The sequence below is a fragment of the Siniperca chuatsi genome, linkage group LG2 (genome assembly GCF_020085105.1).
Source record: "Siniperca chuatsi isolate FFG_IHB_CAS linkage group LG2, ASM2008510v1, whole genome shotgun sequence".
In the NCBI taxonomy this organism is placed as follows: domain Eukaryota; kingdom Metazoa; phylum Chordata; class Actinopteri; order Centrarchiformes; family Sinipercidae; genus Siniperca; species Siniperca chuatsi.
The window spans coordinates 21,165,383-21,187,886 of record NC_058043.1 but is presented as its reverse complement, the minus strand read 5'-3'; the positions used below and the strand labels follow the sequence as shown (position 1 = coordinate 21,187,886).

The window sequence follows — 22,504 nt, the reverse complement described above, 5'->3', positions numbered from 1 at the left end:
AATGTTCGCAATCACCGGTAGATGGCAGTAAAGCAGCGGAGGAAAATAAACAACAACGATATTCTCGCGTTACTTGGAACGTCACGTCATTCCATGATGGCTGAAGATCCTGGCGGAACATTTTTCAATTTCTCTCTCATTTTTCTTTCTTTCTCCCTACCTCCGCTTGCCATAGAGACATGGCAGGACTCACAGGCCCGTTAAGCGTCCACAGATCATTGGTGTCGACATGCCCAAGAAAGGGAACCGAAAACGGCTGAAATTTAGGGCCGGGGACGTTTGTTCGGAATCAGGTAACGTTAGGTTACGTTTACGTTAGCTAGCAAGCTAGCCCGCCCGCCCACTGTTAGTACTCCATAGTTGGCTGGAATTAAAATAGTTTCTCCCTTCAATTTAGAACGTCTAAGAAGAATTATTTGACTCAAAAGTTAAACTACAGTATAGTACAAGTGAGGCCTTACTACGATCACCTTTAGCGTTTATTTTCTGGTATTAGCAAGCGCCAAAAGGCAGATGAATGTACCGCTAAAAGACATGTTAGAGAAGGGTTATGTATGTGCTGTCAGTAGTGGTCATAGCAGGTTTTGCTGATAATTTAAATGAATTAAATTTAAAAGTCTATACATTTTAGAAAATATGTCTGTTTTCCCCTAGTGACCGTTGCTGATTATGCTGATGCCGACCCCGCCGTTGTGAAGTCAGGGAGGGTGAAAAAGGCTGTTGCAAATGCAGTTGAAAAAGAAGGTAACTTGTGATGTACAGTCAGACATTTCTGTATATTACTGATTTGAGATTACAGTGTCACTTGGCCTTGGCAGGAAAGGTGATTCAGGTGCTTAACTTAACACGGTGTATTTCAGTAAAATTACTCTGCGGCCTGGAAGCATCTCAGGGTGCTGTAGAGGAGGTCGTCTCGTCTGCAGCGAGTGTCAAGGTTGACGCTTTGGACAGCAGTGATGACCTAGACCCTGAAGAAGATGGAGAAAATGAAACTAAAGTATCCCGCAAGAAGAAAAACAAGAGGAGAAAGGGTATAATTTGTATACACATAGAGGAATGAGTAGAACACGGAGGACGCAAACATTTTGGGTGTACAACAACCATACCAGGGTGTTTACTGTGACATTTGCATGTTGTCTTCACAGAAAGCAGTGAGAGCAGTGATGGGGGGGAGTATCCAGTGGATATTTGGTTAATGCTCGCCTCCTACATTCGACCTGAGGATGTCTGCAAATTTGCTCTAATCTGTAGGAATGCCTGGACAGTCACATGCACTGCAGCTTTTTGGACCAGGCTCTACAGAAGGTGAGGTGGTTTTATTGATCAACTGCATGCAGTCAGTGGTGAAAATAATGTAACAGAAAAGTGGGGTGCTTCTATTTTTTTCCTATCACTATTTTTGCTCAAGAATGAAGTTATTGTGAAGTTAACTATAAAGAACTTGAAAGGGGTCTCTGCTCCTTAAGGCCCATTTCAAAACTGTGAATTGAAGGCAATTGATGGGATTTTCTTTGATTGATGTAGTCTGTCCAAGACAGATTTGCTGATTCACAAGAGCAAGAGGTAGTGGAAGTGCCAAAGCTGAAGGCACTGCTGCTTGGAATAAAACCTGGGTCTCTACCATCCGTGCTTTCACTTTACTCAGTTTTTTTAAACAATGAAAAAATAATACAAAATGTCTTAGAATGGAAAATACCAAACATGTAAAGTTCATAATTTCATGTTAAATTGAGGACCATATGCATTGTTAGTCTTGTGCATGACAAGATAAAATGTCTTGAATGTGGTCCAATAAATGAGCAAAATAATGGAGTGAACTGACATTTTGTATAATTAACAGGTTTTCTTTCCCTCCCACATTCCGTCTCTCCTTGACAGACATTACAGGATTGATGCTGACCTGCCATTTCGTCTCCAGCCTGACTCTATTGACAGGATGCGCTGTTTACGGGCCCGTGTGATTCGTTCCCTTTTCCATTTGTATAAGCCGTTCGACTTGCGTGTCTCGAAGATTCCTGCCTTGCCAGAATCCACACCCACAACCTTGCTCAATTCCAAGGTAAATGAGCTGATGTGTTGTGAGTCACCTAACTATATGGATGTGGAGCTAAAGTTTTGTTTTTATTTTGTTTCTTTCTGATCTGTTAGTATTACATGTGATTGGCTAAACCTGTTGATAACCAGCTTTGTGATATCTGGGCTATCCATGACCACCAATGTCAGGCTTTGTGGCGCCAGGTAGCTCAAAAAGAGCCAGACTAAGCTGAACTCTCTTCATGATAGAGGCCCCTCGTGTAGTGTTTGGTTGGACTGAAAACGTGGGTGCTTGACCCTCCATGGCACACAGTTTGACACATCTGGGTTATGTATATGTATTTCTCTCCTTTGTTGTGCTTTTTTTTTCTCTCAAAACAAAAAAGAAACCAGGAAGAAACATGTGGAACATGTTGATTTTATTTGCTTAATGTTTCCTGTTGCAGTGTTTACTGTTCTGGGTCAGAAAGGTGTCAGGGACTCGGCCAGAGGCATTGTGGGAGTTCAACTTCAAGTTTATAAAGCAGGTAAAAAGGGTTGCCAACTACACTTCTTTCCTAATATGATAACCTTTAACATAGTTGGTAATAGCGTTGTCATTGCTGATGTCATGTTTATTTTTGTGTATTTCTGTGGTCATCTCCATCCCAGCAGGGACACAAGAATGGTTGTGCCAAGTCCTTGCGCATGCCGAGACAATACGAAGATGTCCACACAAACCCAGACTCTGACTGCTACGTGCTTCAGGTCACCACCCTCAACTTCATTTTCACCCCTGTGGTCATGGGCATGACGCTGACCTTGGTTAGTAACTCTTTTGGTGGATATTGGCTACTACTTCATATGGTAGAGAGCACAGACCATTCTTTTAACTATTTGCATGTGTTGCCCTGTAGCTGACCTGTGTTGGTAGTAATAGGTCATCAAAAAGGAAATTTTTAACAGTCGAGGGGATTCATGTTGACCATTAACATTTTTAAATATTAATGATACAATCTCCAACTCTGCTGCCAGTCCCTGGCAACGTTACTGCTCAGTGATGCTAAAGATTAGGCAGAGCATCCCTCATTAGTAGAAAACTGTTTGTATGATAAGGTACAAATCATTTACAGTAAGAGCAGTGACTGATTCTCACAAAATCGCTTAGATGTTTAGTTGGTGTTGGTGTCGAATCGGTTGTGTCAAAGTAGTGCTGAGATCAGGAAGGACCAGAATGGAGCCCTGCCCAGTGTCAGTGGCTGTAAGAAAGTTTAGAGACTGTCCGCAAATCTGCATGCTATATTTTGATCAAACACCGGATTGGGACTCTTCAAGGAGCTCTTATCTATTAGTTGTTCACAAATAGCTTCCTCTAAGACTTTATCACAGCCACATAAAAGCTCACAATGAATAAAGACAGAGAAGGGCAATCACGCCAAAAACATCCAGAATCTCTACACCTACTGGCAACATGTTTGTTGAAGATATGTTAACAAATGTATTTTTATTATTAGAATAGTCTGCTTTACCTTTATATTATCTTCTGCACCAAAGATTCAAATATAATTTTTGATCATGCACTGATGCAAAAATGAACTGGTGCACCAAGTATCCTTAACTCCTCTCCTAATCCGGTCTGTCTCTGTCTTTCTCATAGTTCACAATCAACGTTAGCACAGACATGCGCCACCACCGCGTTCGTCTGCTGTTCCAGGACTCGCCGCTCCAGCGGGGGAAGAAGAGGGGGGATCAGGGCGGGACTCAGGTGGTGTTGGATCCCGTACACAGTGTGAGGCTCATGGACTGGTGGCATCCACAGTACCCCTCCTCACCCTACACATAGGAGCTCCTCAGTTCCTACTACAGCAGAACGTCACACCAAGAACCCTGCTGTTATCTCATCCCACTCACCAAACACAAATATGATATTGGATGCTTCTGCAGAACCCTGGTTTTTTGTACATTCACATTTCAATTCAACATTGTTAGATGTTAAAGAAAGTTAACATTGTCTGCCCCCCCCAACCTTGTACACCCCACTTCTAGTGTTATTTAAACATCATAGCTCTTCCTGCATTCGCACTGGATGTAAATCATGTACTGTGACAGGGATAGGGTTGTCTTTCTGAAAACATGGATTAGTAGGGCTGGGTAATGTGGAAAGGGAAAAAAAAAAAGTCATGATAACCAGAAGATCATCTGAAATCAGCCAATGTTTTGGTATCTGTTTATATATGAAAAACTACATCAGAATGTTTAGTATTTTCTCACTTTGGACAGCAAAGTAATGGAAAGTCTAATTGAAACTGTGAGTTTCAGATGACATTGTCAAGAATTTTCAGAAATTGTTTTGCATATCTCAGACAAAGTGCATAAAGTTTCATAATACAGAAAATACTGTGATATGATCACAATGATAGTTGATAGACAATAAATGTTGACGTATTGCTCAGCCCTACAAACATGGTAGAGAGGAATATGTACATTTGGAGCTACCAGTTGCATAAAAAGATTCATAGGTCAGCCCTTATTTTTACATAGACAACATTGTTGCATGTTGAACCTACACGAGTGACACATTTCCTAGAAGGGTTTTTAAAACTTGTGGATTAACAGGGTAGAACATTTGTACTGTCCTCCCTTGGTTTGTTTTTATGCTTACTTGAAAAGTTACTCTTGATTTTGTGTTGGTTTGAATTTGAGGAAGTTGCATCAACGCATTATGATTATTCTTTCAAAACCATGTTTTTTTTCACAATGTATTTATTTCAAGGCAGCCTTATTTACTATTATGTGGATATTAATGACACTGCTCTATACTGAAGGGGCCAAAGAGATGATTACCTCAGACGTCATCCACTCATCTGCTGATTTGGGCAGTGTTTCTTTTCTTTCTTGGCTAAAAACATCTCCTTGCGAGTGTCTCCATGCCGACTATATGTGAGCCATATCCCCTACTGCCTCCTGTGGAATCTCAGCCTCAACTTTGAAAGTCTCAAAGTGTTTGAAGTGGTTTGTCTTATGAGTGTTGAATGTGGGTAGAATCATACCAATCACATGCTTGATTAAGATGGGGAGAGAGCTACCATTGACACTGATACATCCATCCATCATACACATTCAAAATTATTTAACCTGGATTGATTTGCACTTTTACATATATTGTGATCTAAAAATACACATTAGACTAACCACATGCAGTTTACACTTCCAGAGGTAAAAAGATAGTTGATGACAGTACCCCATAGCAGAAGACCGCTTAATGTTCCGATTAGCAGCAGTTGATTGTTTTAGTGAGTGGTCTAGTTTTATCAGACAAGAGGTGCATTGATAAATAATCTTACTGCACTGAAATTAAAAACTGAAACTGCCCATTCGAAACGCTTCCAGTCTTCTGTCCTGAAATGTTGATATGCATTATATTACTTTTGATTTTGCTTCCCTCTTGTGGTCATACTGGGTGGTACCAATGTTCAACAATCTCACCCGTGCTCCACATAACTGGCTCACAACAGTCAGTGGATAATACAAGGCCCTCCTTCACATCTCTTTATATGTGTGAATGCTTTTTATGCAATATGAGAAACACGTGTGCAATCTAGTTTTACATAAAATCTCAAACTATGGCCTCAAAAATACAAGGCCACCTCTCAAAAACAGTCTCCACTAACATTTTAACAATTTAGGTGAACTAAGAAAGTAAACTTGTTGCAGGACTATTTATTGGATCACATTGCATTGCACAGGGTTTCCTGAATAGTGTGTGTGTGCGCCCAACCCCTGCATCCTAACACTGATACGTAACACTGAAACTTAGTTTGGACTAAACTAAATAGGTCATAAATATGTAAACTTGAAGCCACAATATAGAAGTAGACGGAGAGAAGCGTCTCAGTTGCAGACGGTCAAAAGGATAGTCCTCTCCCTTCAGTCGTGTTGGTCTTGGAAGTATTTCGGCTAAAGTTAGAGGACCTCTTAAACTCCCTTTGCACAATGAACAGGCGTCACGTCATAGCCTGAAAATACCGCAGAGTCTGTCGAGGTTATGAGAAAACTACATTTCCCACAAACCCCTGTGCGCTGTGCCATTGGTGGTGGCACAGGTGACCGCAGACGCTCAGAGTTGTGACAACATCTCGACGGTCAAAACGAAAACAAATTAGCCTCCGAAGTGTCAGGTTGTACACGTTCTAGCAGTCTGTGTAAATACACAGAAACTTGAAACGAAGTGTTTTTCTCCTTTTAAACGCGACTCTTTCTTCTGATAGTTCCTGGTAGGTTTGGTATTACCAGAGCGCGCGAGAGAAGTGGGCACGCACTTTTCCTGAACCTGACTACTTCGTTCTGTCTGACCTTCAGATCGGGTAAGTGATATTTCACCACCACCACTGAAATTTAGCTTCTGCTACCACACCACTACCTCTGGAAACCTCGTGTAAGTTTTAAGTGCGTATTTCTCGCTTTACATGCAAAGTCTTGTGATTTATTGAGTTCAAAATGAAAAGTAAGTCAGCCACCTTATTATTTTTGTCCTTAAGACATATTTAAGGTAACACTGCCTTGTACTTCTCAATTAAATGTTGCTAAATCATAGCAAAAAACAGTTAACTATTTCTGCATTGTATACGAGACATGTAGCTGCATGCTTACAGCCGTACTTTATCCTTAAACTTTACATACAGGCTGCAAGCATCACAATCACAGTGCAAAGCAAGAGTTTTTTCTCCAGTTCATGATGATGTTATGAATCTGAACAGAATAATTGTAGAAAGATTGAGACATTCATGAGGACATAATACACCTAAACTATAAACAACAATGTTGTTTAGATGCTATTTTCAAGTTTATTTTCTCACATATTTCAGAGTTAATGGATTTGTTTTTTATTTTTTATTTTTTTTTAAAATAAGGAGTAATTAAAGAAATATAATAACACAATTATATGAAATAAAATAAATAACAGAAATTCTGCTGTTGGCCTTTCTGACACAGACATTGTTAACACTTTGGGAACCACTGGGTTAGACCATAATGCGACACTTTCCCCCTTTTACTGTCATCAGTGAGTCTCTGTTGAGAGCTGCCCCTCTTGCCATTTATAAGCAGTAGCCAGGCCGGTATCAGTATCAACACCTCAGCACCGGGGTATGCTGCTATGTATAAGCTGTGACTGTAAACTGTACAGACTGTAATACTCTGCTGCTTATTCAAATGCTTTGCTTGAAAGTCCTGCATGGTGCAAACACAAAAATAATGAAGGCACCACCGACTATTTATGCCCCCTTTGTCCCCTCTGCAGCATGGGCTTTAATTACATACCCTGTGTTTATTATTAGTGTGCGTGCGTGTTGAATGGAGGGTACAATTTGTTATGCCTGATGCTATCCAGTAATGCAATGTCAATGTTTTATTCAATGACATATACCTGGGATTTAGCTGTGATTTTAGAAGGAACTACATGTTTTAGCTTGTTCTACTGTAGAATATGGTAAAACTATTTGAGCAAATGTTGCTTCATAAAAGTGTGATCTTTGTATAGTAATCCACCTAGAAATCATTATATTGGGTGTAGTCCTGATCACTTTTGCCATACCAAATTATTTACCATGTAGATTTGAAGATTTACAGCTTTCTGAGAGTGAAGCTGAGACTGAAGCTTTTTGGACTGACCAGACTATCGTCTTAACTCCTACCTAAGGTTTAACTTTATCTCCTCCACAGTTAGTCTGTCTGAAGTCTGTAGACTCACCTGCATATCCCCTTAGAGTACGTGTGCCACCGTACATCACACCAACCAAGTTTTTGACATTAGATCTTTGACCCTTGACCTCTCCACCTGGCCTCTGTGATCATCCATACCATTCTCCAGAGAACACAATAAGGTTCAGAGGTCAGAGCAGAAAAGTCCAATAGGTCTGATAGCTTGTAACTGATGAGTACTTTTTTCAAACTTCTGCTTACAATCATGACTCTTCTATTTTCATTCTTAGTGCATTTCTAAGAAATTTCCCTTTAGACATTGCCATTAGCGCTAATGCAGCAGTGACCATGTTGTGTTATGAAACACTATGATGACAGCTCATAAAGTGAGTTACCAGAAATAGAAAATCTAGTGCTCAGCTATCCTAATAAACTATGTATATGATTATTTATTGCATAGATTGTAGAAGGTGGATTTCAAGGAACTGTTAATATTTTAGATGACTGTGGGTAGGTAGAAATATGTTTTTAATATAAGGTGTTCCTTTTAATTCTGCTTTGCCTTTAATCGTTTCCAGTAAAATGAGTTTTGCAGCGAAGTTGTACAGGATCCCTGAGGTCAGTCAACCATACTGGCAATTTGAGTTTCTTGGTGACACGTGCATTTTCCTAAATGGGTTTCAATATAAAAGACAGACAGAAATGTGATACTGAAGGACACGAGAACTTCAACCTCTTTGTTGTTGACTGTTACTGAGACACAGACACATGAAAGTCTGAGGAAATAAGACCTGCATTTACATATGCGAACACATGAAAACACTCAGTTAACGTGTTGTTGGTGTGTGTTTAGGCCGTACTACGGGAGTATTTTTACACATAACATTGATGCAGGATTGTTGCACAAAAGTTAGTTAAACAACAGCTTTGTCATCACATGGTTAAACCTGAATTACCGTTCTCCTGGAAAGACACAAGACCTCTCTCCCACTGTCTCTGTCTCTCTTTTTCATAGTCTTCATCTGCCTCCTCCTCATTTCTGTGAATCCATGAATGAATGAATTTCCATTGTGTAACCAGATCAAAAAGATAGATGTACTGTGCAGCAACACTGGAACGCAGTTTAGCTGTAACTGTCACGCTAATGCAGTGCTACCACATATCAATAAACCAATTCAATTATTGTCTTATAATTTTATCATGTGCCTCTTGGTGTGTTTATATAATGTTCCTTAAAATGCCTCTGAACTGAAACCCTGTCAAAGAGATCTGCTGCCTGCTACATACACACTGTATCAGAGAATCTTTACTGATAAGACAAAAGTTGGATGTAATAACCAGTTGTGTAAGAGGAAAATACACATATGCAAGGTGTCTGTGTAGCTGTTTATACCTTTTACACTTCTTCTCTCATTGCCAGCACTACAATATGTAGAAGCACAGTTGAGAATGGGACAGATGCACATAGAGGAGTCAGTGGGGTTATGGAGTGCACACAGTATGAAGTGTCAGGGGCTGAGGTCACTGTCAGCAAGGTCAGAGGTGAGCGGCCAGTATGTAGAGCAGCAGACTGATCGCACTCTCTCTCTAGTAGTACAGTGGCAGCCTGCTCAGATGGCCAGCAAAGGAAAACAGAGTCGAGTTTCAAGCACTGAAACCTCACAGCAGAGGTGACCCTTTAGACCAATCGTTCTAAATAATATCCTAATCACTACTGGCTGGTATTGGAGCGGTTTCTCTTCCCTGGCTTCCTGTGTTTGAATGTGTGACACAAATGATCTGCTCTCCTTGTCACAGAAGTACACAAATTAGCACAAGCATTGCATCCAGTGTGCTGCATGTATGGAAAAGTGTGTGTGTGGGTCATATTCTCAGCCTCAGTGGACTCATGTCTGCTTGCAAGCATTAGGGATGGGGTTAATTTTCTTCAGGTAAACAGAGGCAGCGGCACAGGCACACTGACCAGGCTCAATGGATGTACTCTAGTGTGAAAGCGCATCAGGTGTGTGTAAACACAGCTTCATCTGTTTGCCATATGGACAGATGTCCCGTGACCTGGACAGTTTTCTTCCTGCTTCGTGACTAGACCAGGAAAAGGTGAATGTGGAACTGTCTTTATGGTGTACTGGATTTCCCTTAAAAATAAAACAAGACAAACAAAAACACTGAACAAATTACGGTATAAATTTGTCACTGAAGGTTGGACTTTTTAAACCACAGAAATGACAGCTTGGCATGTGCTATGTGACAACATGACCCATGATCTATCAGAGGTGAGTGTGGGTGGGACAGTTTAGGGCATGTGCTGAATGTGTGACTCCACTTCCTCATCTAATCTCCATTCCACTGTTTCATATCCTCTTTTGTATGACAGCCAGTAGTGATGGCCTTACGCAGTCTCTTTCTGTAAGAATGGTGTCTCAGCTGCATCTGTGAGCACACACTGCAGCTGCCTTGTTGTGTACGTTTGGACAATTTGCTTGTTAGTATGAACTGCAGGGGTCGTCTGTAGCTTGCAGCTCTCCTGCGACTTTAGCTCTCTAAGGCTCACAAAAGATACCAAGAGTTACATTTTTATCACCTTTTAAAAAGATGTTCATCAGTCATCTCAACTATGTTTTTTTTTTAGAAATATTAAGACTTACTGTTCCCCCACTAAGATTATGATGATATTGTAAAATTAAGTTGTCAAATCTCATTGTCTTAAAAGCTTGATTTCCTCGAAACAAGCTAATTATATGAATAATATGATGCAATCTCACTTGTTTCCCTTGCCGTTTCACGTTTTTCAAGAAATTGTCTGTTGATGTGTATTGTAAAATATCTTGACATAATTTATTTGGTTCAAGAAAATTAGGATTTCAAGTTTCAATACAGCATTGAAGATTTTAAGATGGATTTTTTACCTGCTTATATTTAACCCTCGCACAAAACGATCAGCATTGCTGTTGAAAGTCTGTTGCAACTGAACATTCTTCCTTACTTACTAGAAACTCTCATATGAACTCTGCAGCCTGCTTCCCTAATATTATGCCCTCTGGACTCCTCAAACAGTTTTGCACTATGTAATTTCTAGTATTCTTTCTATTGGCTAGGGACTTTAGACTAATGGCAATAAAAACAGAGAGGCTGTTTGTCTCAACAACCTTTTTGATCAGTTTCAGTCTGGTTTCAAGGCTTCACATAGAGCAAAATCAGCTCTTACGGGGAGGAGTTAAATGACCCACTGACGACTTATGACATGACTGTGCTTATATATTCATCTCAGATCTCGCATCTCCCTTTGACGCGGCAAAACATGACTTACTGATTGTTTTCAGCATGTGGCTGGTATTAATGCCAGAGCCCTTGGACTGGTTTTCACCTCTTATTGTGTCAACCTTTTCAGTTTAAGATGGACAATTTTTCTGTCCACCTTTGCTAGTTGCTCCTTTGGGCTCACACAGGGCTCCATCTTAGGTCATATTGCTCTACATGTTTCCTCTTGGTCATTCAGAAGTGTACAATATGTTCTTTCACTTATGTTGTTGACACTTAGCTTTCAGTTCAAAATCAAATACAAGGTCTTACTGTTTGATTACAAGATTCTTAATAGTCCTACATCACTAAAGTTTGCTCCATATTATGGTGTCATTTTACATGAAGCTTCTGGCTGTTCATTTCCTGAAGGTAAATGATGATCAGACCTTTGCTGTGGCCCATAGACTGTGGAACAGCCTCCCCTTTCAACATCGAGTCTGCCTCCACTATTGACAGCCTCTAAACCCGCTTCTATCTTTTAGATAGTTCACACTAATGTGGATGAATTTGAAAATGCATCTTTTTGTGCTTTCACTATACTAAACTGCCCCTTTCCATCTCAGAAAACGTCATTTTAATATGCCTGTATCAGGAAGTCTGGGTGGGAGAACCTTCACAATATGGCCCAAGCATGGAGATTATTCATATTTTTAAGCATCCAACTTTCCCTGTGTTTGCTTATTTTGTATTACACTACAATTTCAATATTTCTGTTGTAAGATGACTGAACTAGTCTAAAACAGGATGTCTTTGAGGGTCTCACTGCAGCAGCCCAGGAATTAGTTACCAATTTGTTACCAAGTAGCATTTATGATCTGTAAACAAATACATTTTTAGTATATAATTTTTATTATGTTATATTAACAAAGATATATTTAAAGGTCCAGTGTGTAGGATTTAGTGCCAGCTAGCGGTGAAATTACAGTTTGCAACCATTTGAATATTGCTCTCCTCACCCTCCCCTTTCAAGCATGTAGGAGAAACTACGGTGGCTGCGAAACGGCCCTATCTAGAGCCAGTGTTTGGTATGTCCATTCTGGGCTACTGTAGAAACATGGTGGTGCAACATGGCGACCTCCGTAGAAGGGGACCTGTTCACTATTTAGATAAAAACGGCTTATTCTAAGGTATTGAAAACACAACTATTCTTATTTTCAGGTGATTATACATTAATTAAAACATACTTATAAATATATTCCATTTCTTCCAATTGCTCCTCCTAAATGTTACACACTGGTCCTTTAATTGAAAAATTAAACTAATAGAGGAAGAAGAAGGATAAATGTAATTTTTTGCGTTTTCAAAATTAACATGCTGTTGTTAAACATACTTTCTAAATTAAGTGGCATGACTACTTTGGTTATTTGCTCAGAATAATATTTTTACAGATGTGGCAGTAGTAAATTGGCCTTGATCAATCTTGATCATATCAGGAGTGAAATCGTCTTCACTGATATCACTGCTTAGCTGAAGAACTGAATGGATTCTCCCTCTTCAATCGATAGCAGGCGCTCTTCTCTAAAGGACTCTTTTTTTCTGTGCTGGGATTAGTAATGCTGAAAACCACAGCAATTTTGGTAGCAGCACTGCACTCTGCCCCAGTTTATTGTAATTTTTATTGGATAATCTCTTACTACTCACTGTTAGCATTACAGTCTGTAGCAGAATCATCTGTAGTGGAAATTCAGTAATATACTGTATAAGGTTGTGTGTGTGTGTGTGTGTGTGTGTGTGTGCGTCTGTGTATAGACACACACACACACACACACACACACACAGAGAGAGAGGAAGTTCTCTTGTCCTCTCTAGTCTCTCTTGTACACTTATCTTATTGATTATCATCCTCTTGACCTCTCCTTGAACTCTTCCCCTATTTTTAATTGTTTCTGTCCTCCCTTTCTTGCCTCTTCTTCGCTCACTCTCTCTCTGTAGTTCTTTCTCTCTCTCCCTCTCAAAAGTCTGAAGGGCTCAGAGGCAGCCAAATTCTTCATATTAATGGTAATTAGTCTTCAACTTGTCTACCCATTAAGGATGAAAGGAGGAGAAAGAGGGACAATGAGAGTGAGGGGAGTGGAGAGTTTTGTAAAGATCCAGTTTTGGTTTTGTGACTGCTGTAGTGAAATTAATTTTGTGTGTGTGTGTACTTTATCTCACAACTCATCTCCCAAATGCCTTCCATTCCATCTCACTGTACATAGTGACTCTCACCCATGCAAAAAGAAATGCTGGTTGGCTGGTTATTGCACTACTCCCTCTCAGACGCAAACACACTCATAGAGCCCCACTTTTGTTTACTCAGTATTAATAACTGTTAATTTATATGCTCCAAATAGGAAAAGGGCGCTTTAAAAATAAACATCTAGTGGCTTAGTGCATTGTGATTTGGACATCCAACCATTGCAGCCCTAGTGACAAAAAGTCTGTTTGTAATCGACTACCATTTATTTTGCCAAATTATGGAGGTACAATATAAAGATCCATTGGAATTAATATTCCTTTTATGTGGTTAATATCATCAGGGTTGGCAGGTGATATGTGTCATTAAACCACAAAAGCAGGCTTAATACTCATGAGCACAACTTGAGGTCACCTCAGGTCATATAATGTAACTCTTATAGTATGAGGAAGTGTTTTTTTGTAAACATAAATTATTTTAGTAGAACACAGGTCTTAGACAAGAGGATATTGAAAACAGCAGCAGGTTTTAACCTCTGCTGGACCCAGTGGTGGATACATACTTGCAAACTCACTGTTGAGTGGCAAAGGATTGTTTAAATTTACAGAACTTTATTTGAAAAGATGCCAAAAATACCAAATATTTAAGGCTGATGTAGAGGATAATGTGTATAAAATGATGCGCAATATGCCTATAATATTTCCATTTGATGTGAAGCCATTAAAAATGACATCTTTGTTGATTTCACTCAGCATCAGAAGCATCCTATAGCGGTAGATACCAAGTTTATATGTGATACAGATATATATCATACAGATTAAATTTTAGGTGGAAATCCATGTTTAAAAGGTTAAATTGTAGACCCATTGCTTGCGACCCTGGCTATAACTTGTCTGGTATATTGACAGCACTATTTGTCCTACTTAACAGAGAGATAGCCCTAGGTTAGCATAGCTGGGTCAAACTTCACTCAGATATATCAACACAGTCGTTCAACACTTTCAATAGAGCTATAATGATGGTCTTGTATGTTGTATTTGTTTGCAACCTCTTTGCAACCATGGTGACCAAGAGAGTAAACGACGGGAAATGTGCCTGCGGATGAGTAGAAGAAGGTCTTGGGTGGTGTGTGTGGATGCATGTGTGTGTTTGGGTCCTGCCTCCTCCATAGGCCATTGTCAAAAGAGTACAAGGCTGTCTTGGTCAATGATTTCCCCTCCTACACATATGCCTTATGATTGGCCAGACTTGACAGGAACATAGCTTTCTCAACCAATAAGCTGAGGGCCTGGAGGGGTCCTGCCCCTGGACTAAAATAACCCAGTAAATACACTGCGGGCACTATGAGAACTGGAGCTGGCCCACTGGTGAATGCTTTGTGTACAAACAAGGGGTGCTTGTCAGCCCGGCACTGCTGAACCATGCTGGCCAGTGTTCTCCTCTGTTGTGATAGGCACAACTAGCTGAGTGGCACTTTGATACTAGTGTTTGTGTTTCTGCATTCAGGGATACAGGATGGCGGGCCTATAAGAGAGTATGGATGGAGGGGCACAAATAGTCGGGTTACATACAGGGATGGAAGAAAGGCCTGAGACAGAGTTTTATTAACATGGCAATACACCTCTTGCCAAAAACACATGCATCACGCACAGAAGATCTATCAAACAAGCCGCTACACATAATGGACATTCTGCATGTGGCCTTTACAGTATGTTTGTGTGGGCATATGTGTGACAACCCGCGGCAGATGCAGATTGATTTGCTGATTGATTTTAAAGCTGGACACTCTGTATTCTAGTTCAATGGGTAGTAGAAGTCTGAGTCCTGTCACTTCTTAAAGAGAAGTTTTGTCCTCTGAAACTTTTATCGTATTGCCCCTAGAAAACAAACATCCTCCTTATTTTAGACCTTTACATGTACAGTAGTTCCACATGTTCTGAAGTGAAAATATTATGCAATTTAAGCATGATCTCACCACTAGGAGGCTCCTTTAATGGTCCTGTCAGCAAGGAGTCGTCATCCTACCTTCTGTTATTTCTTTAGTTTGTTGACAGACAATGGTTTAGTTATTGTCTGTTGTGTATCTATTGATGTTGAGATACTAATCTGTCTTTGTCTGCGTTTTATACGTGAAAATGAGTGCACAAGGATGGAGGTAAGGAGAGGGAGGAATGATTCACGACATGACTACTGTTTCTTGTCAACAGATCTTATTTTTAGATCTAGATTTTAAAATTGAAGAAATAGTGTTTCTTGTGCCGTCTCTGAAGTGTATTAAGATCCATTTGCGTCAGTCATTAGCTATCTGCTGTGATTCAGTGCTCTGTGGTCGCTTCACCTATGCGTGTTTTTCAAAATGCGCCCATGTCCTACACCCATTAAATATTCTCTTAACAATGCAGTGACGATGACTTTCAGTAAATGATAAATTTATTGCTATGGGATGTTTCTTTTTATTATGAAAAGGCATAGCAGTGCGATAACTAATACTGAATGGACACAGGTTATCTATGACGATAAATATACTGTTATTTCGTGTCCTCAGGATTGTGTATAGGTATATTATCTGTTAAGTCTCATCGCACGCAAGTTTGTGTGGCAGGGTGACAGTGTGTGGAAGTGCAATTAAAGAAGTAAATATGCTGATTCACTGCCCTATAGCTGCATATAACATATGCACAATGACTTGACTGAAAAAATAAGGAAGTGCTTCCAGGGTTTATTGGTGTTTATGAATACACGTGTAGGTGTTACTGTATGTAAATGCTGTATACTTCTTTAGAAAGGAGGCTGGATAGAAGGAGGAGTTTCACATTAGAGTGAAAGAGAGAAGAGAGAGAGAGAGAGAGAGAGATGCGTTTACTGGACACAAGGCTCTCGTTGTTGTTGACCCAGACCACGGCATTCAGGATAATTTAGGGGAAGAGGAGGAGAGTGGGAGGACGAGGAGGAATGGGAAGCTGAGCTGGTGGTTAGAGAGAGGGAGGACGGTGACTAATAGTGACTGTCACTCAGCCTACTGTAACTCGGCTGGTGGAGGGAGGAGTGGCGTCCCAACCAGCGAACCAGCATATGAATGCATTAGTTGGTTGGGCCTAGCCAGCAAACAACTGTCAGTGAGTGTGTTTAACACGTGGAGGAGCAGATTTCTCTTGGATACACTATGTTGTCTTTGGGATAGTTGGAGAGTTGCTGGTAAGAATCTAAGTTCATACATACTATATGTATCAGTATCTCGCTGTTGGATTTAACACTGTCAATCAGAGCTCCATTCATGCTGATCTGCTGTTAAATCAGAAATGAAACTGCACATATCTGAGCTGTTATTGTGTTTTTAGTAACACGCAGTTGCTTTTAAACTTGAATAGATGCAGTAGTAGCAACATAAGCAGCATTGGTTAAATTGCTGTCGACAGTAAACTTTTCAAAAAAAGAAATGGAATCTAGAGTCATCACTTCATTGTTTAGCAATGTAATGATTGTTACGTGCAGCTAAGTAGAGGCAGAATGTCAGAGTGATGGCACTGATTGTGTGGCAGTCTGGTGGGGAGACAATGAAAGTTACTACATGAAATACAACAGTTCTCTAATGTTTGCTTGTATGCCAAAATGCATCAATTTAAGAAATAAAAATGGTAAACTGACTGTGAATACCTGTATGTGCACATGTCTCTGTTACTACATTCTGTATATGAGGTGTGTGCGTAACACATGGTCTTGTATGTGTCTAACTAGTTTGTTTAGACAGGGAATAGCCTTACTGACTTCAGGTTGGACAACATTTACTTTAGTTTAGAGTTTTTAGTATTGGATGAGAAGTGGCTATCTGTCAAAACATTACATGCAAAGATTTATGTCTAAAGCACGCCTCAATCCTAGAAACTGGTATGACAAACAGCTTTTGTTCTTTCCCTGGGTTTCCTGCAGAGGAAGTTGCTTCACCACTGACACATTTAGGAGTTGTGAAAACTGATGGAAGGAAAGGGGAAGTGATGCATTATGGTTATAATTGATGCTAGTCTATTGTCTTTCCTGTATCTCGTTGGAGTGTTTCTCCTAGGATGGAGTTGTAGCAGTGGAGCTGAAGCACGTGCGCTTTGCACGCGTGCGAAAATTTTTATTTTGCGTGCTTCTGCAAATTAGTTTTTAGTGCGCTCGCAAAGCTGTGTGTCACTACCTCTGCTCTAGCCTCTACTCACATCTGAGCTTCCCTGCCTCGCCACCTGTCCGAGATACAGGTAATAAAATTGTATTTGGCAGCACTTGGTATCTCCAAAAAATTGAGTATCCATTTGCTACCCTTTCAAAACATTGCTGCCCGACAGCAGAGAGACCCACCTCCCCTCTCCCTTAACTTTACCCAAGTAACCTCCTCCTCATCACCACAGGCAAGACTTCTTTTTCTTCTTTTGATCAGCCAGTCTTAAATTCATCCGAAAATTCAAATGTGATTTGACAAACAAGCTATTAGTTTACGTTTGACCCATATCACCCGCTGGGTGGCCGTTTACATCCACTGGGTGTTAACTAGCTGCTAGCAAGCTGTCATTATTATTCATTCTTATCTGTCCTTTTTTCCAGAATTAACCTGCGTCACGAAACTGTTGTATTATCAAACAGTGTTAATTTACTTACATGTAATGACATTTTCAGTGATAAAATAACAGAATCCTATCCAAATAATATGTAACGTTAATATCTCTGTGAGGGAATCTGTCAGTTGTCTTTGAGTCTTTGGCCATCGCACTTAGTAAGGCCCGCCTCCAGGAAGAAGAAAACAATCGGTGCATGTGGAATACCTATTATCTTTGTATCAAGATGGATGTTGTTTATTTCACAGATATGTGTTTCCCTGCGAATTTGCTGTAATGTTACCGTGCGACACTCACGTGAAGTTGGAGGACTGTTTTTCCTTCGATGAATGATAATCCTGAATCCGTGATCAGCATTGATGGCTTCATTGTTGACTTCTACCCAGTGCTTGTTGTTATAATTGTTGTGCTGACATTATCCGGTAAGCGCATAGTTTCTCCGTTTATATGCTTTGCTAACAGGTGTGTGAATTGACCTGGATATGAAGCGTCTGTAGCACAAAATAATATAACATAGGGAAAACACTGGATTGTGTTATACTTTGATTAGATATGGCTGGAAGTGTGTTTGTGCTAATAACATATTGTCCTTTGCTTGCTAGTTTCACATCACTCTCTGATCTGTGAAGCAGAGTGACCTGAGGAAAGCAGGTCTGAGTAGACAGATTCGCACTGGACAAGGGTCTCTCTTGGTCGGCTATATATAGACTGTGTTTAGAAGGTGACAGGCATTGTGATTCACACACACTGTTGATGAGTTATGGTGATTCATTCAGATAACCTTCAGAAAGTTGGTTGCTAAGCAGAAACATTATGCTTGTTGATGGTGAAAAGAGGGTGCAGTGTTTTGAATATTTCACTTGAGTGCACAACTCAGTTAGCCTTTGTATTGTACTGAAACCCTCTACGAGACCATGCTTGACCTCTACTCGTTTGAAAAACACATGCGTTGGTGTTTTTGATGGCCGAAAACCACCTGCAAAAGAGCTGCAGCGATTTACTGAAAAATCTGAACTAAACAACTGAATCAAAGGTTTCTCCTGCAAGAGTGTGTGTTCATACTCAGGTCTAACCATGGTCTGTTGCTTCCCTTGCTTCCGCCGTGGAAATTCTTCTTTTCTAAGGTCTTCAGTGTGTGTTGCACACCTGCTGTTTCCCCTTCTTGAACACTCCACTGCCTCCTCTCTTGCTTTTCCACACAGCAGTCACAGTGGCATATTTTGTATTACAGCTATTAATTTCATCTGTCTGTTTTTGCAGTTTTAAATTTTATAATCAATCATCTTTTTTTCTCTTCGTTTTTGTCTGTCTTTGTTTGTTTTTTCTTTCATACCTCCATTGCCTTTCTTCATCTCTCTCTTCTCCATGACCTCCCCCCTGCAGATTGCCATCCACTTTCTCCAGCATCCAGACATGTAGTCAGCAGCATAAGCAGAACGTATTCCTCCTTGTGAACTCTTTTTCCTCTAACAGGTAATTGAACATGTGTCCATATGTGTCTGTTTCTGTGCATTAATGTGCTTCTATGTATATTATACTGTAGAAGTCCACCCATTCAATGACTGTGGAGATACCCTGCATTAACACAGCAGGCAATCCTGACTTAAATTACTTAAATTGAAATGAAAATCTTTATTTCTGGGATCCTAAAGTGACCTCATCCACTCTGGTGTGCATACACAACCCCTGTATTCTGTATCCTAATCCTGTTGTCATTAGTACAGATGTGAGGTGGTAACAGGAAGGTTTTTATATCTAAAGCAGCATTTGACCCAACAGAATACGAGTCCTGAGTGTTTGAAAATGATCTGCCAGTCTGTCCGTCTGCCAGTCTGTCTGTCTGCATGCAGAGTAAGTCAGTGTGTTCTGTCGCTAAGGGATACAGCTGTTTATGTGTGTGTGTGTGTGTGAGAGACCAAAGAGGAAGGGGTAAGGACCCCATACCTGTCATACCAGCCCTGTTACATAATCCTACCAACCTTACTCATTGAGTGTGTGTGGTGGCGGTGGGTTAGAAATATTGATACTGTAGTTCTGTTTACATGTTGCCAAAGAGTCTACTCAAAAGCCGACAGACGCTGTAGTGAAGCAGTAATACACATGCATACACTTACTGTTTATGTGCATGTCCCCCTCTCACTCCCACCTGTCTTCAAACACACACGCACAGATGCGCGCAGATACACGCACGCACACACACACACACACACACACACACACACGAACACAAAACAAAAAAACACACCATGGCTCAGGGGAACAGGGTGTTCCTGAAAAGGAGAACAGAGAGCAGGGGGGTTATTTTAGTCATTAGAGCAGGCAGACAGATAGCTTAATGCGGAAAGAGCGTGTGTGTGTGTTTGTGGAGTGGTGGAAAGGCTGGTGAAGTGCACAGTGCAGTGTCACATTTGGAACCTTTGTGATATTAACAAGAAGTTGGACTAAGCATTTAATAACCTGAAACTTGCTAGAACCTTGAGGAATATCTTTCTACTTTTGCTCGCTGTGCAGAACTGCTGTGATCCTAACACAGTAATAAAATTTCTTTTTGCTTCTGCTCTTGTCCTGCAGCCTTTTTAAATATGTCTGTAAATTGTCTTTGAATGTTGTTAAGCAGCTGTGGCCGCATACACGTGGATGCACACATGCTATGTTGGGAGAGAGTGCCTGAGTGTATATGTGTATGTACACATCCCACACTCAACTGCTCTATGTTGGCTGTTAAAAGGGCCTTTCTTGGCACTGCACAGTCAATTCTAAAAATACACACTCCACGAATTAACACCATGTCTCTGAGCACAGGTGCTAGGGCCCTACACTGCCCCCAAGTGTGTGTGTACTTGTGTGTTTGTGTCTATGAATGTGTATGTGTTACACTTTGCACATGTATGTATAGAAAGGAACTAAAGCTGTCACCACAATGTGCACAGCATGTTTAATGTTTATTTTATGTTTTGCACACTTCTGTGTATTGTGTCCCTATAGTTGGCATGTATGTTTGTGACTAATCTGTGGCATAATGAAGAGTTGACCTCTGACCCTGGCTTCCTCCGCTCTACATCCTCCTACTGGCTGTCAGTGTTTGAAGTGAAGGAGCTGTGACATCACAGCGTTGGACACACAATGGCCACTGTGTGCTCTTACTGCGTCACAGATGCCTGCTTACCCCAGTGGATGCCAGGCAATGGGAAGGCCCATGTGGGAGATCATGCTGCCTGGTAGTAGAGTGTCACCATATGATATCAGGAAGTGATATCCTGCCTGTGTGTGTTCATGTGTTAGAGGATGATGTATCATGGCTTAGTCACAGTTGGAGGCTATATGATACATACTTCACATGTGTTGGAAAGTTAGGTAGTGTTATGTAAACATTGTAGCTACTACATCTGATGCCACAAGCAATTTCATTTTGCAGAGTTGGGGGATTTCAAATAGCAGTTCAAATTAATATTGGCCAATGAATTGCTTATAATCTTTATTTGCATACATTCTTAACCAAAACGGATGAATTTGGAACGTGTTTACTCATACAAACAGGATTCAAACCTGTGTCTGAGAGCCAAACTGTGCCACATATGCGCGTTCCTCTACAAACAGAAAATAACACTGTAGCTTTGTTTTATGTGTTCTTTGAACAGCACCCCTGTCTCAGTGCTGATGAGAATGAAATGTGAGATGAGGAATGTATTTATTGGACCTGTACAGTGGAACATAATATGGTTGGCTATGTTCTGTTTGGTGGACAAGTCAATTTTATTTATAAAAATATAATTTATATTCTTATTAAAATCACAAATTTGCTTCAAAGGGCTTTAGAGTCTGTACAGCATTCTGGCTGGCATACCTACCTTGCCGATTGAGTTTGGGGATGTTATCACCCCATTTGTCAGACTCCGTAAATACACTGTGTATCATTCCACCACTGTGTGTATGTGTGAACACACTTAAGCACCTTGAAAGAGACAACTATTACTGCCACTATATACAAGAGGGCCTGCCTCTGAAGCTCCAGATGTTAGCAGTAGGTGGGAAAGTTGTTCCAACAGCATCAATAGTTGTGAGTGTTACAGGCTGTGATTAGTGTTTTTCTACTTCTATACTTTCTGCTAATGGAGAGTATTTTAGTCAGTTTTGGCAGTTTGGAGCTGCTGGTGTGGAGTCAGCCTGTCCTTCAGTCCAAGTTCTGGTACATGTTTGTGTTGGAATGTGTGTGTTTCAATTTGTATCTTTGCATATGTGTGTGGTTTTCATGTGGGCCATCCAATGGGCACAAAGCGGGCAGTGTGTGTCCCCTCGGGTGCTGAAATGTACACTTCGGACAACAGGCGGCTTCAGTCCTCAATAGGAGCTGCCCTTCTTATTGTACCTCACGCACAATGAGCTTTTCTCTCTCTCTCTGTCTTTCTCTCTGTGTCTTTCTCTCTTTATGACCATATACAGACAGTGTTTCTGATGAGAGACTGGAAGAATCAGATTCTGATAGGTTGTTTAGACCATGATGTCCCTGTCGCTGCTTTTCTGTATCTAGTTGTCTCACAACACATTACCATCAGCAGAGACATTAGAATAGAGTAGAAACCTGGTCCTTGATAGGTTTCATTACATCTCTGAGGGTCCAGACGAGCTTAGTCATTCAGGGGATGAACACAAATCATTACAGAAGGGGAACTATCAGTCCTGGGACTCCCCACTGAGTGTGTGCATGTATGCATGTTTGTGTGTG

General features: G+C 40.6%; 2 protein-coding genes across 14 annotated transcripts in view; both read left to right on the top strand.

Annotated features, from left to right (window-relative positions):
• The first annotated feature begins 77 nt into the window (after positions 1-77).
• Positions 78-5,390, top strand: tmem183a (transmembrane protein 183A). Of its 3 annotated transcripts, none has more exons than XM_044179289.1 (8): positions 78-293; positions 655-744; positions 861-1,031; positions 1,146-1,305; positions 1,879-2,059; positions 2,481-2,561; positions 2,689-2,838; positions 3,671-5,390. In XM_044179289.1, exons 1-8 carry the CDS (start codon positions 230-232, stop codon positions 3,854-3,856), a joined length of 1,083 nt encoding a protein of 360 aa, XP_044035224.1. In that variant the 5' UTR covers positions 78-229; the 3' UTR covers positions 3,857-5,390. The 3 variants fall into 3 exon arrangements, with proteins under 3 accessions (XP_044035224.1, XP_044035229.1, XP_044035217.1); XM_044179282.1 differs by having other exon boundaries at positions 79-293; positions 2,686-2,838; XM_044179294.1 differs by lacking the exon at positions 861-1,031 and having other exon boundaries at positions 2,686-2,838.
• Positions 5,391-6,044: 654 nt separating this feature from the next.
• The window catches only part of tfeb (transcription factor EB), a 31,701-nt gene continuing 15,241 nt past the window's right edge, over positions 6,045-22,504 (top strand). For 2 of the 11 annotated variants that reach the window (XM_044179249.1, XM_044179174.1), the window contains exons 1-2: positions 6,073-6,377; positions 19,165-19,254. The gene's annotated coding sequence lies outside the window, so the exon portion shown is untranslated. Of the gene's footprint in view, positions 6,378-6,429; positions 6,449-16,091; positions 16,385-19,164; positions 19,255-22,504 lie in introns of those variants that run through there. The other 9 variants (XM_044179258.1, XM_044179240.1, XM_044179202.1 and 6 more) reach the window with 8 other exon arrangements.

Excerpts from the sequence above, each read along its gene's own strand:
- tmem183a (XM_044179282.1), top strand. The coding sequence starts at position 230 with ATGCCCAAGAAAGGGAACCGAAAACGGCTGAAATTTAGGGCCGGGGAC. Across the intron at positions 1,032-1,145 it reads GAAAAACAAGAGGAGAAAGG|AAAGCAGTGAGAGCAGTGAT; the intron begins GTATAATTTGTA and ends TTGTCTTCACAG. Across the intron at positions 2,060-2,480 it reads CAACCTTGCTCAATTCCAAG|TGTTTACTGTTCTGGGTCAG; the intron begins GTAAATGAGCTG and ends TTCCTGTTGCAG.